The sequence below is a fragment of the Podarcis vaucheri genome (assembly GCF_965113315.1).
Source record: "Podarcis vaucheri genome assembly, chromosome: 7".
Classification (NCBI taxonomy): domain Eukaryota; kingdom Metazoa; phylum Chordata; class Lepidosauria; order Squamata; family Lacertidae; genus Podarcis; species Podarcis vaucheri.
The window spans coordinates 920,442-933,041 of NC_138765.1; the positions used below are offsets into that span (position 1 = coordinate 920,442).

The window sequence follows — 12,600 nt, forward strand, 5'->3', positions numbered from 1 at the left end:
GGGTGCTCTGCGTGCCCAGCAGCCCCCCTGCCCCCAGGAACTGTGGGGAGCCATAGGGTGGCTGGGGGGGCAGAAGGGGGCTCCTGGTGGACCTGCTCTGACCTCTCTCTCGTCTTCCCCAGCCGTCTGCCTCCCTCGATGTCGGAACGGGGGCCAGTGCAGGGCCCCCCAGCGCTGCGCCTGCCGCTCAGGCTTCTCCGGCCCCCGCTGTGAGCAGGCCACGCCCCCCGGCCCCACGATGACGCCGCAGCCCCCCCGGGCACCCCTGCGCTCCATGGCCATCCGCTGGCAGCCTCTGACGTGAGTTGGAGAGGGCGGGGGGCCTCCCTTTCAGCCCCCTCCCCTCACACGTGCTGCAGGGCGCCACAATCGAATCCTGCACACGGTTCTGGTTGCCTCGTCTCAAAAGGGATATTGCAGAGTCGGAAAAGGGCAGGGATGGGAGATTGGGGGCTCTTTATGGAAATGGGGGGCCAGAGGTGCGAAGGTCAAGAGAGTCTAGTCTAGGGGGCAGCGGTTGTAAATAAATTGGGACGTCAGCAGACATGGATTAAACGCTTGCAAAAAGCAACAATAAGGAACATTTTGAAAGGGGAAATAGTTTGTAAGCAGAAATTTGCAATGTAGAAAGTGGTTTGAATGTTTAAAATATCTGTGCAGTATATCACAGGTTTAATTGTTTAGTAGTTGGGAAATTGGGTAAAGGGATCTGGAATGTAAAATTATTTGGATTATTTAAAGAACCAGAAGAAGGAGTGGAGAGAAGTCCGAGGATTTGCAGGTGGGAAAATACCGTATTTTTTGCCGTATAAGACTCATTTTCCCTCCTAAAAAGTAAGGGGAAATGTGTGTGCGTCTTATGGAGTGAATTCAGGCGGCACAGCTATCCCAGAAGCCAGAACAGCAAGAGGGATCGCTTATCCCTCTTGCTGTTCTGGCTTCTGGGATTCAGAATTTTTTTTATTGTTTTCCTCCTCCCAAAACTAGGTGCGTCTTGTAGTCTGGTGTATCTTATAGAGCAAAAAATACGGTATGTTTTCTTTTTGGTTATTTTTTAATGTTAATGAGAAATGTGCGGCGTAATATGGTCTTGATCCAATGTGGCTCATTGTGCCGGTCCCGGGGGGAGGTTCCCGTGGGGTGACGTCCAGGACGAGGGTCTGTAGTCTGTCCTCCAAGGGCGGAGCGGGGTCCAAAGCGAGGAGCCGGGCAAGGACAGGAACTCTGGAGGAACAGGACTGGGTGCTGGCCAAAACAGCTCTTCAGCGACGTTGCTCCCGCCACCTGGGACCGGGCTGACTGGCCTTTATCTTCTCTGAGGCCAGGGGCGGTCCCGGCCCCCAGGAGACCCGCCTCTCCTGGCCTTAAGGCGAGCACTCCTCCTGGGAGAAACCAGTTCCCTTCGCCTCTCTGCCCTGAGCCTCTGCAGCCCAGGAGAGGCTGGAGGGTGACCGGACCCAGGGAGAGACTCACCTTCCCCTGACAGGGCTGAGAGAGGCGCACCTGCAGGCAATGCGTCCTCAATCACCTCCGGAGCCAGAGAGGATTCACCTGGTGCCCGCTCCTGAGGATCCGGCACAGGTGCAGGCACTTCAGATCCAAGGCCCTAGAATCATAGAATCCTAGAGTTGGAAGAGACCACAAGGGCCATCGAGTCCAACCCCCTGCCAAGCAGGAAACACCATCAGAGCACTCCTGACATATGGTTGTCAAGCCTCTGCTTAAAGACCTCCAAAGTAGGAGACTCCACCACACTCCTTGGCAGCAAATTCCACTGTCCAACAGCTCTTACTGTCAGGAAGTTCTTCCTAATGTTTAGGTGGAATCTTCTTTCTTGTAGTTTGGATCCATTGCTCCGTGTCCGCTTCTCTGGAGCAGCAGAAAACAACCTTTCTCCCTCCTCTATGTGACATCCTTTTATATATTTGAACATGGCTATCATATCACCCCTTAACCTCCTCTTCTCCAGGCTAAACATGCCCAGCTCCCTTAACCGTTCCTCATAAGGCATCGTTTCCAGGCCTTTGACCATTTTGGTTGCCCTCCTCTGGACACGTTCCAGTTTGTCAGTGTCCCTCTTGAATTGTGGTGCCCAGAACTGGACACAGTACTCCAGGTGTGGTCTGACCAGAGCAGAATACAGTGGCACTATTACTTCCCTTGATCTAGATGCTATACTCCTATTGATGCAGCCCAGAATTGCATTGGCTTTTTTAGCTGCCGCGTCACACTGTTGGCTCATGTCAAGTTTGTGGTCAACCAAGACTCCTAGATCCTTTTCGCATGTACTGATCTCAAGCCACGTGCTGCTCCCTGCCCCAGCTCAGCCAGCCCTGGAGGCGGGGACTCCTGCACAGGCTGGGATTCCTCTGGTTCAGCCTCTGAATCGGATTCCCAGGCCATCATACATATATTGGGTTTTTATAATTGAAAACTAATAAAAATTATTTAACAGAAAGAGAGAGAGAGTTTAGTTCAGACTCTTCTTCTCACCCTGGTCAGCCAGAGGCCCCTGGCGGAAAGTTTGGAGTCAGGATTCCAACCCAGGAGCGCTCTCTGCTCCTTCGCTTCCGATGGTTGAGGCCGGGCAGAGATTTGTCACGGCCTCTTTGGAAGCCCTCGAGGAGCGTGGCCGTCCCTGTGGGAGGGAGTTCCACAGTTTAACTTTCTTCTGTCTCCCCGAATCTCAGCTCCCACAGGTTCTGGCTTTGTGAGAGAGGGAGGAAATGTCTCTCCGTTATTTTTTTCCAGGCAAGGCCTCTTTTTGCAAACTTCTCTAAGGCCGCCTGTCCACAACGACTCTGCTCTGCCCTCCCCAGTCGGAGGCAGCGATGCTGCTGAATGCCAGACGCCGGCAACCACGGGCTCTGTGTTCGAATCCTGCTTTCTGCTTTCCCTTTGGGGCATCTGTTCAGCCCGGGGGGGGGACTGGAGGCTGGACCTGACGGGCCCTCGGCCTGATCCAGCGGCTGCTTCTTCTGTGGGGCTGGGCTTGGAGGGAGGGGTCATGGTTCTGGCTTCTGTGGGGATTTGCTGCCTGTCTGCCCCTGACCCCAGGATCGTTCCCCTCAGGCTGGCCGAGCTCCAGGTGGTTCTCCGGCGCCGGAAGACGTTGGACCCCTCTGAGAAGATGGCCACGATCCTGGCGCAGCATCTGGCTGCCTCCCGGCCGAGCAGGGACAACAATGGCCCTCCTGGACACGGCCCCCCAGCAACGCCAAGGCCCCAAGGTACTGGGCACGGGGGGGGGGGAGGCGATCTGTTCTGTGCAAGGATCGGGGCCTGGAAGAGCGTGGTGCCTCCTCTGCTGGGGAAGAGGGGAGCGTGGGAGCTGGTGGTCTCTCCCTGCCGTTTCCTGGCCAGTAGAGAGCCACTTTCTCCTGGAGCTCAAAGCAAAATCCTTTGTGCTGTGCAGGATTAATCCATGGAACTCCCTGCCACAGGGAGCTGCTTGGATGGCTTTGAAAGAGCGAGAAGGAGGAGGAAGGGAGGGAGGGATTTTGGGGCTCCTAGCCAGGACGGCTCTGCTCTGCCCCCCCCCCACTGGGGAGCAGCAACACTTCTGAATCCCTCTTGCCGGAAGCGTTGCTCTTGCGTTCGAATCCTGACTTCAGGATTGCCTTTGGCCTGACCCAGAGGCTCTCCTTCGCTTCTTCAAGGAGCCTCTTCCAATTGCGGGGGGGGGGGGAGGGCCAGAGCCCTGACGTTATTCTGGGTACCTCCCCCCCCCCCCGTTGCCCCAGGCCGTTTCAGACGGGTTCCCATGTGCAGCGCAGTCCCCACCCCTCCGGATCCGGCAATTGTTCTGCCCCCCCCCTTCTGCCTGAGTTTTTCCAGATGACGTCAGCCTGGCCTGCGATGGGAGGGTGAGGCCCGGCTGGCTGGGGGGGGGAGCGGGACAGCTCTGCTTTCTTCTCTCTCCCCCCCCCCAGCCAGCTTCCTCCCTGGGGAGCCTGTTCGGAAGCCCCACCCCCTGTTGCTTCCTAGGAGTGCTCTGCTCAGCCACTTTGGGGGGGGGCGGGTTGCAAGGCCTTTTACGCACCCCCCCTCCCTCCAGAAGGAGAACACCCACCTTGTCACCCTCTGGACAACCTCGTGTTTTTTTCCTTGGGGGGGGGAGAATGAGCTCCTTCTCCTTCAACTGTGAAGCAAGCAGCCCCATCATGGGGGGGGGAGACAACAACTCAAGACTTGGGAAGCTGGAGAATTTGGGGTGGGGGGGAGCTAGGGGCACCGTGGCTCCTTTGGCGCAGATGTTTGCCTCCTTTGCCCCCACCCACCTGCGTTTGCTGGGAGGCTTTTTATTGGGGGGGGGGTGTTGAACAGCTGGAGCCAGCGGGGGGGGGGGGAGACTCCAAGGCAAAGCTTGAGTAGATCCAGCAGCTGGAGGAGGATGCGGGGGGGGCACTCTCTGCACATTTGAAGTCGGGGGGGCTGTTTTCATATCCTCGGCGAGGGGGGGGGAGAGGAGGAGGAGAGAGCCTCCTCTCTTGGGGAGGGGGAAGTGGTCTCTCGCCCCAGGAGGTGGGTTGGAGCAGGACTCTTGGGGGGGGGGTCTCCTTCTGAGCTGACAAGTGCAGCGCTGAGCAAGAGCTGGCCAGTTCTCCCTGGCAGGGGGGGCGCTGCCGTTCGGGTTGCGAAAGGGACAGGGCTGCCGGCTGCCTTTTTGCGGGGCTGGGGGGGGCTGGGATGTGGCTGCTCTGGGAACTTCGGCGGAGGCTGCTTTCCTGCTGGCACCCGGCTCGGGGGGGCGGAGGCAAGGAGGGCGGCCCCCGGGTGGGTGCCAAGCCCAGGCAGCGCCGCTCCATCTGGGCTGCGCAGAGCAGGCGAAGAGTTAACGCTCCCAGCCGCCCCTCGTAAACATTGTGTTTGGCCGGGCGCCCGAGACCCCCCCACCCACCGCCCACCCGACTGCTTCCAATTAGCTGGTGGGTCCGTCAGCTTCTGCGGTGGGTCGCCGGCTCCCCTGCCTGCTCCTCCGCCCGTGGCGCCCTCTTCCGCGCGGGGCCATGATCCACGGCCGCCACTCCTTCCTCCCGGCCGTCTCCCTGCTGCTGCTGCTGCTGCTCCTGCTCTGCCGGGACCCCCTGCCTGCCGGTGCCCAGAGGGTCAAGGTCCTCTTCACCCCCATGGTCTGCCGGGTGCACTGCAGCAGCGAGGGCCGCTGCACCAACCACTGCGAGAGGGGCAATGCCACCACCCTGTACAGTGGGGCGGATGCCGGCCCGGCCGAAGGGGGACCCGGCTTCCGTGTCTGTGAGTATGGCAGCAGGGGGGGCTTGGTGGGGGGCTGGCACAGGGCAGGGGTGCAGCACTCTGCCCTGGGCAGCGGGCAGCATGGAAAAGCGGGCAGCCTCTTCCATCAAGTGCCCTTCCTGGATCCCAGGGTGGGAGCTTAGTGCCTGCTCCTGCCCAGGTCACAGTCTCCTGCGTGGTCCTCTCTGCTGTGCCAGGCACACCTTTGCCCTCCCCTGGTTCTGTGTCTGGTTGCTGAGGTTTGTGGCTACCCCACCCCCCCGTTTGGGCTAAGAGAAATGGGTGGGGGGGCTTCCTGGTGCCCTCGCATCATCTGGTCCTTTCGATGGGCATTTTCCCCCTCCCTTTCCTGGAATGTGGTTTCTGTTTCCCAGGAACAGAGACAGGCAGCACTTCTCCCCCCCCCTCCTGCCACTTGACCAGATGTCCCCCCAGCTGCCCCCCCCAGTGCATGGCTCCTCTCCCTCCCACCCACCTGCCAGCTGCTGCCCTGGCACAGGGACTCTCCCCTCGCCCCCTTCTCTGTCTGCAGCTGGAAGTTGGTGTGTGGAAGGCAGCAAATGGGTCTGGGGGTCACGGCCTCTGGGGTCAGGCGGGCAGATGGGATTCTCCTGCTGCCACTCCCACGGTCAAACTTTTCAGGGGGGGCCGGCATGTGGGAGGGGGCCATCTGGGGGTGCACATCCCACCCCCCAGGAAAAATGATGTTCCTGGGAATTATATGAGCGGCTGCTGAGCGACAACTTGCAGGACGGGGACCCCCCCCCCCGCCTCCAGAAGGCGCTGAGGGTTGGGGGGGGGCCTGCCTGCTTCCCCACCCACGTTAACCCTGCGAGCGCCATCTCTTCCTGGCGCCCCACGAGGGTCTTCTCTCGGCCCCTGGATGCCGGCAGAGGCTCCTTCGGGGGCTGGAGGGAGAGCAGGCAGCCAGCTGGCGCAGAGCCCTCCCCCCGCCAGATGGGCCCAGCTGCCTCTGGCGGGGGGCCGGGGGGGGCTGAGCTCCAGCCCCAGAGGAGGCAGGCAGGCAGGCAGGGGGTCTTGGCGTCCTCAGGGCCACCCTGTGCCTCAGTTTCCCTGGGGGCTTAGAGAGGGGCGGGGGCTGTTGGGGGGCATCTCCCCGTCCTCCCCTCCCTGTTGTGCTTGGTGATGCTCCCCGGGCTGCGCGTGGGTGGGTGTGCAAAGCGAGGCGTGTCCTGGCGGGCCTTTCCCCGCGTGCCGTGCCTCGGAGCAGCGCCTGGTCCTTGCGCAGGGGGAGGCAGCGGTCCCCCAGGATGGGACACAGCACCACATGCTCATTGACGTAGTCCACAGCCCACGGGGGTGGGGGGGCTCTGGCGTTCCTGCCCCCGCCACTCCCAGGAACAGAGGAATCCGGCCAGCGCCTCCATTAGCTCCGAAGACGCTGGCTGGCAGAAAGGGCTCGCCAGGGTTGCAGCCAGAGGAGTTTCTCTGGGAGATGGGACCCAGGACCTTCTGCCCCATAGGTATGGCTCCTCCCTATGGCCTGTGGAGGGTCAGGCCTGACCTGCCTGCCCACCCCCCAAAAAATTCTGCTACTGAAGGCACTTGCAGTTCGCAGCCTTGCAGCAGTTTTGCTGCTACCATGTTGTTTCTACGGTGGGGGCTCCCAATGATGCTGATGATAATAATAATAATAATAATAATAATAATAATAATAATAATAATAATGGCTCACTCATCTGGGTTGCCTCTGCCACTCTGGGTAGCTCCCAACAGAATATTAAAAACATGATAAATACATCAAACATTAAAAACTTCCCTAAACAGGGCTGCCTTCAGATGTCTTCTAAAAGTCGGAGAGTAATTTATCTCCTTGGCATCTGAAGGGAGGGTGCCACCACCGAGAAGGCCCTCTGCCCGGGTCCCTGTAACTTTGTTTCTCACAGTGAGGGAACCAGCAGAAGACCCTTGGAGGGGGACCTCTGAACAATGGGGGTGGAGACGCTCCCTCGGGTACACAGGGCAGGTATGCCAGCCTTGCTCTGCAGCCCCAGCCAGGGGGGGTGGGAAGGGGGGCAGTGGGGGCGGACTGCCTCAGGTGTCATCCCTGAGGGGAGTGACAAAACCCCCCTTGGTCAGATCACCATTGCAGCACTGATCCCGGGTGCACGACATGTGGGGTCTGCCATTCTGCTTGAGCCCAGCAGAGGGAGTATGGGGTCCCTGGCACAGAACCCCCCTTTGGCATCGTGGAATTACAGGGTTGTGGGGGAAGCCAAGGGTCCTCTAGTCTGACCCCCGCACTGCAGGAATCACAGCTGAAGAATCCCTGAATGACAGCTGCCCAAGGGAGTCTCCTCCTCACCCCCCCAACCGCACCCTTTCTTGGCCAGGGGGACGTGCAGCTGAGGCCCTTTCCTGGTGAGCAAGAAGGCCAAGTTCTGGCCCCGATCCTCCTCTTCCTGTGGCCCTGAGTTTCCCAAAGGGGTGGGGAGGGGCTGGCAGCTGACCCCCGCCTTCTGGGGGGCCTCAGGGACTGAGCCAGCTGCCCCCTGCCTCTCTCCTTCCTCGCGTCTCCATGGGGTCAGGCCTGAGAAGGAGTAAGCCATGGGCGTCCTGAGAGTTTTATGCCCCCCCCCAGGTCTAAATTTTGACTGTCAGAAGTAGCCAGAGGACAGCCCCCTTTGGCCGCCGGGAGTCCAGTCCAGGGCAGGAATCCTTCTTCACTCGGCACAGTTAACTTACGGAACTCCCTGCCACAAAGGTGGCCACTAACTGGGCTATTGATGGCCACGATGGCTCTGCTCTGCCCTCCATGGTCGGAGGAAACAGTGCGTCTGAATGCCAGTCTCCGGGAACCACAGGAGAGGAGAGCGCTCTTGGGTTCGAATTCTGCTTGCAAGTTCCCCACAATGGAATCTGGTTGGCCACTGTAGGAAGCGGCTGCTGGACTGCATGCCCCCCCCCCTGGCCTGATCCAGCAGCCAGGCTCTTCTGGTGGAACCTCCAGCTCCAGGAGCAGTCTACCTGGATTCCTGTGTTCTTAGGGGTATTTAGCTGCTGTGAGAACAGGACTAGATGGGTCCCCTTTGGGCCCGATTCCAGGAGGCTCCTCTGCCCCTGCAAGTGGCCCCCACCAACCTGGAAACCCCACCCCCACTGTTTTGAACTACAACTCCCACCAGCCCTTGCAACTTAGAGCTGGCTGGTGGGAGGCTCTATCCGCAAGGCCCCTGTTTTGTCAAGGTTGCCTGGGCCACCCCCCCCCCCAAAGATAGCATTGATTAAGGTTTCGAGTGTCGCGGTGCAAAGGTGGGGTAGCTAACGAAACGAGCCGAGAGCGAGAAAACCGACAGGCCGATAACGGAGGCAGGACCTGGGAGGAGGTCAGGACGAAAATGACGAGGAAAATATGCCAAAATAATCCTGCAGAACGTAGCGTAAATAGACACAGTTTCTTCTTTACGTAAGGAGAAATAAACACGGAGATAATATAAACTGGGCGCGAGGCTGCAATTACAGCTTCCATATGTCCAGCGAGGCAGGAGAAGGAGGGAGAGAAGCAGCCGAAGAACTTTCTGAGATCAAGAGCCGTTGGACGGGGGGCAGACCCCCTGGGAAGGTTGCTAAGCGGAGGTTGGGGGGGTCGTCTGCCCCGGGGGGTCCATCTGTGGCTCCTGCACTGCAGGGGATCAGGCTGTGTAGAGTCCAAGCGCACCCCCCCCCTCTGGTGGAGCAGGAGGGGAAGTTTTCATAGAATCTCAGGATTTTAGAATTGTAGAGTTGGAAGGGGACACCCAGAGATCATCTGCTCCAACCCCCTGCAAGGCAGGAATCGCAGCTGGAGAATCCCTGGCATCCGTACTTAGAAATGGAAAGCATAATGCCGGTGATCAACAAAAGAGGTTCAAAGACTCTCCAAATCTTTAAAAATGTAGTATAAACACCGACAACTGGGAAACACCGGCCTGTGAGCGCTCCAGTTGGAGAACAGCCTTTACCAAAGGTGTCGTGGGCTTTGAAGACACTCGAACTCAGGACACAAGGAAGAAATGTGCCAAGAGGAAGGCACGCTTGGCAAATCCTCACCAGAATCAACTCCCGCCCGGAAACCCCACTGAGGAAGGATGTGTGGATCCAGAACTGGCCTCCACAGTCACTTACGGACTCACTGTGAAGACCCTGTTCGTGGAAGACAATCTTACTTAGCTAGGAGGGATCGCCAGAGAAGAAGATTCCTGACTGAGGGCCACCCAACCTCTGCTTAAAATCGTCCGATGAAAGAGAGTCCCTTCCGAAGGAGCCCATTCCTCCGTCTCACGGCTCTTGCTGTCAGAAAGCTCTTCCTATTGCTTAGGTAAAATCTCCTTTCTTGCTGTTTGAATCCATCGATTCGGATCCTGCCCCCTGGACTTTGCTGAACCAGTCGACTTGGACAGTTTTGGTTCCAGAGAGCTTGGAGGCAAGACCAGCAGCCCCAGTCCTTGCGGGAGTCTTTTCCATGGTTGGGGCAGGATGGGGAGGGGACCACACCTGTCCCTTCCTCTACCCTCAGCTCAGGTTGACCCTGGCGGGGGGGGAGGATGAGTGTCCTGCCTTGCAGGAGGGGGTCGGACAAGGTGTCCGTGTGGGGTCTCCAAGGACCCCTCTTGCAGGCTGCTTCCTGCCATGACAACTTTTCCAGAGAGGACAAGGAGTGTAGGGTGGTGTTCTGCCGCTGAAGGACTCTGTGGGGCCCAGAAGCCTGCACATTTCTGACTTTCAAAAGAGGGGGAGCTTGGGGCTGGACTGTGCTGTGCCTGCTCTGGATCGGTTGGCAAGAGAAGCCCCCGCGCTGCTTTCTCAATCTGCTCCGTCGCTGGTGCCCGGCTGGCCCTCTCCTAATCTTCGCCCTCTGCCTAATCTGTCCTCCCTCTGACCGCGGCCCAGCTGGCTGGCCTGCAGACGTGCCCTCTCAAAGGCCTGGCAGGATCTGTCCCTTCTCAGCACTGCCCAGACGGGCACAGGGCGGCCAAGAACAACCAAGACTGTCTGGCCGGGCTCGACTGCGCCTGGGAATGTGGGGCAAGTGGGGCCCCCTCCAAGAGATCTGGCTCCCGCCCAGCCCCAGGGATTGGGGGGGCTCTGCATTGCAGGCCGAGTGGGCATGGGGTCCCGTTGCTCCAAGGAGGGAGCTCGCTCGCTCAGGACCCCGCAGTGCCAGGCAGCGCTGTGTGTTAATGGGCAACCTTCTTTTCCTGAATATTCTCCACCCCCCAGATCAGCCCAGTTCAGATCTTGCTGGGCAGATGCCTCCCACCCCCCGAGTGTTTAGAAAAGCACATACCTCGCCGTGACTCTGGCAAGCGAGCCAAGCCGCACGCTCTGGACGGAGGCCACGCGCCCCCTACCCCGTCCCCCCAGGGGAAGGTGGGGTGTCCTGAGAGCAGAGACTTCCTGCTGACTTGGCAGCCCAGACCCCACCGGGGGGGGGGGGAGCCAGAGACTTTTCCTAACACAAACACACAGCTCCCAAACCCCCAAAGCCAGCTGAGCAGAAGACATGCGGGATGAGGCTCAGTTTTGGCAACCGGATCGGGACACTGGAGTGGCCGTGCTGGTCCCACGTGTAGCGAGTGCCAGGAAGTTTCCCCAGAGTCTCCCCTCTGAGACTCGCACAAGAATGGGGGCAAAGGGGCATCTCGGCCCCCAAGGAGCTGCAGGAATCTCTCTTGCGTTGCAGCGGGGAGGGAATGTCCTTGTTATTTATTTCGTAAAAATTGACTGTAAGACAAGAACATTAAAAGCCTCAAAGCAGTTTGCAGGAAGATCAAACGAGAAAAATCAAGCATGGTTCGCTTTAAAGTGTACACAACTTAAAATATGAAAAGCCGATTAAAGTTGCCTCAGTTTTCTAAGCATCTGGGTTAGGGTGCTTTTAGCAGGTGCCAAAAAGAGTCCAGCGAAGGCGCCTCAAGTGGCGGGGAGTGCCAAAGGCTCGGTTCTGCCACTAAATGACCGAGTTCTTAAAAGCACAAATCAAAGCAGTCAGGTGGGGGCCTTTTGGGTAAGGAGGTCTCGTCCTGCTGGGGCCATTTCCCAGTTGGGCGTGTCTAGGATCGAAGTCATTGTTTATTTTATTTTTAATTACATCCCACTTTAAGAACCTAAGAAGAGTCCTGGATGAGGCCAATGGACCACCTAGTCCAGCATCCTCATCTCCCAGCGGCCAAATTTCCCAAAGAACCCAGGAATCCAGATAGACTGCCTCTGGAGCTGGAGGCTCCACCAGAAGAGCCCGGCTGCTGGATCAGGCCAAAGGGCAGCCTGTCCTCACGGCAGCCGAGTGGATGTCCACAAGCCGGAGCTGAGAGCAAAAACACCTCTCCCCTCTGCAGTTTGCAGCAGCTGCCACTCGGAAACATCTGTGGCCTCCTGCAAGGTGGCCATAAAATTAGCACGCCATAAATAAAAAGGGATTTCTGATGGCAGAGGCAGCAGCGCGGATGGGAAGTGTTAAAAACCCGGGTTCTCCTGCCGCCCGGCTATCAAATAGTCATCCAAATAGTGCATGACGTAATGGGATCCTGACCTTATTTTCATGGCCCACTCCAGAAATGTGCTTTAAGTCTGAAAAGGGGCGCATGCAATGGAGCGGCCATGGGCATAGCACGGTAAAAGTACCATTGGTCCTGAAACTTTAAACCCAGCAGCCAGAAGTCGTGAGGGTGGACTGGAAGCCCGTGAACGGCCAATTCAGCATCACACTTTGCCATAAGAGCAGCAGGCCTGCCGCGTTCCTTCATAAGCTTGACTGCATAATCCGGCAACGCATATTTTACTGAGCATTGCGTCATTTACTGATCTGCTTTTTGGGTATGATAAGTTATGAATTGTGTGCAACTCACCCAGTACCTTGTTAGGCACGATACCCAGAGGTGATACTATAAATTTAGGGAAAGGGGGCTCCGGGAATGGACCTGCAACCCCCCCCCCAAAGGTGCTCTTTGGAAATATTTTTCAGGGCAACAGGGGCGTAGGAAGGGGGGGCCGCCCCAGGTGCCATCATGGAGGGGGGTGACAAATTATCAAGGAACAATTTCTGCCCTACTAGGGTGGTTCATAAAAAACTTTTTTTAAAAAAAGCCTGCTCCAAAGGTCTTATCTTGCTAAACTTTACATAGCTATATCTGAAATTTCATGCATATCAGTTAATATCCTGACCCTCCTCCACAAAAATAGCTGTTTACGTTTTCCTATGTCGCGAAGGCTGAAATTTCAATTCAGTGGAGCACTTACGGTTCCCAACCCTAACCCTTCAGAAAGCCATCTAATTCGACTTTGATTTGATTTTGACATGTTTTTAGGAGGTGATTTAATTACTGTTTGATTTTATACCAATGT

General features: G+C 57.7%; 1 protein-coding gene across 2 annotated transcripts in view; it reads left to right on the forward strand.

Annotated features, from left to right (window-relative positions):
* Positions 1-12,600, forward strand: part of LTBP4 (latent transforming growth factor beta binding protein 4) — a gene marked incomplete at its 5' end in the record, with an annotated part of 53,788 nt that overhangs the window by 9,456 nt on the left and 31,732 nt on the right. The window contains 2 exons of one of the 2 annotated variants that reach the window (XM_082230944.1): positions 123-300; positions 3,073-3,230. In XM_082230944.1, coding sequence (XP_082087070.1) covers positions 123-300; positions 3,073-3,230 — 336 coding nt within the window. Of the gene's footprint in view, positions 1-122; positions 301-3,072; positions 3,231-4,734; positions 5,257-12,600 lie in introns of those variants that run through there. The other variant, XM_082230945.1, reaches the window with a different exon arrangement.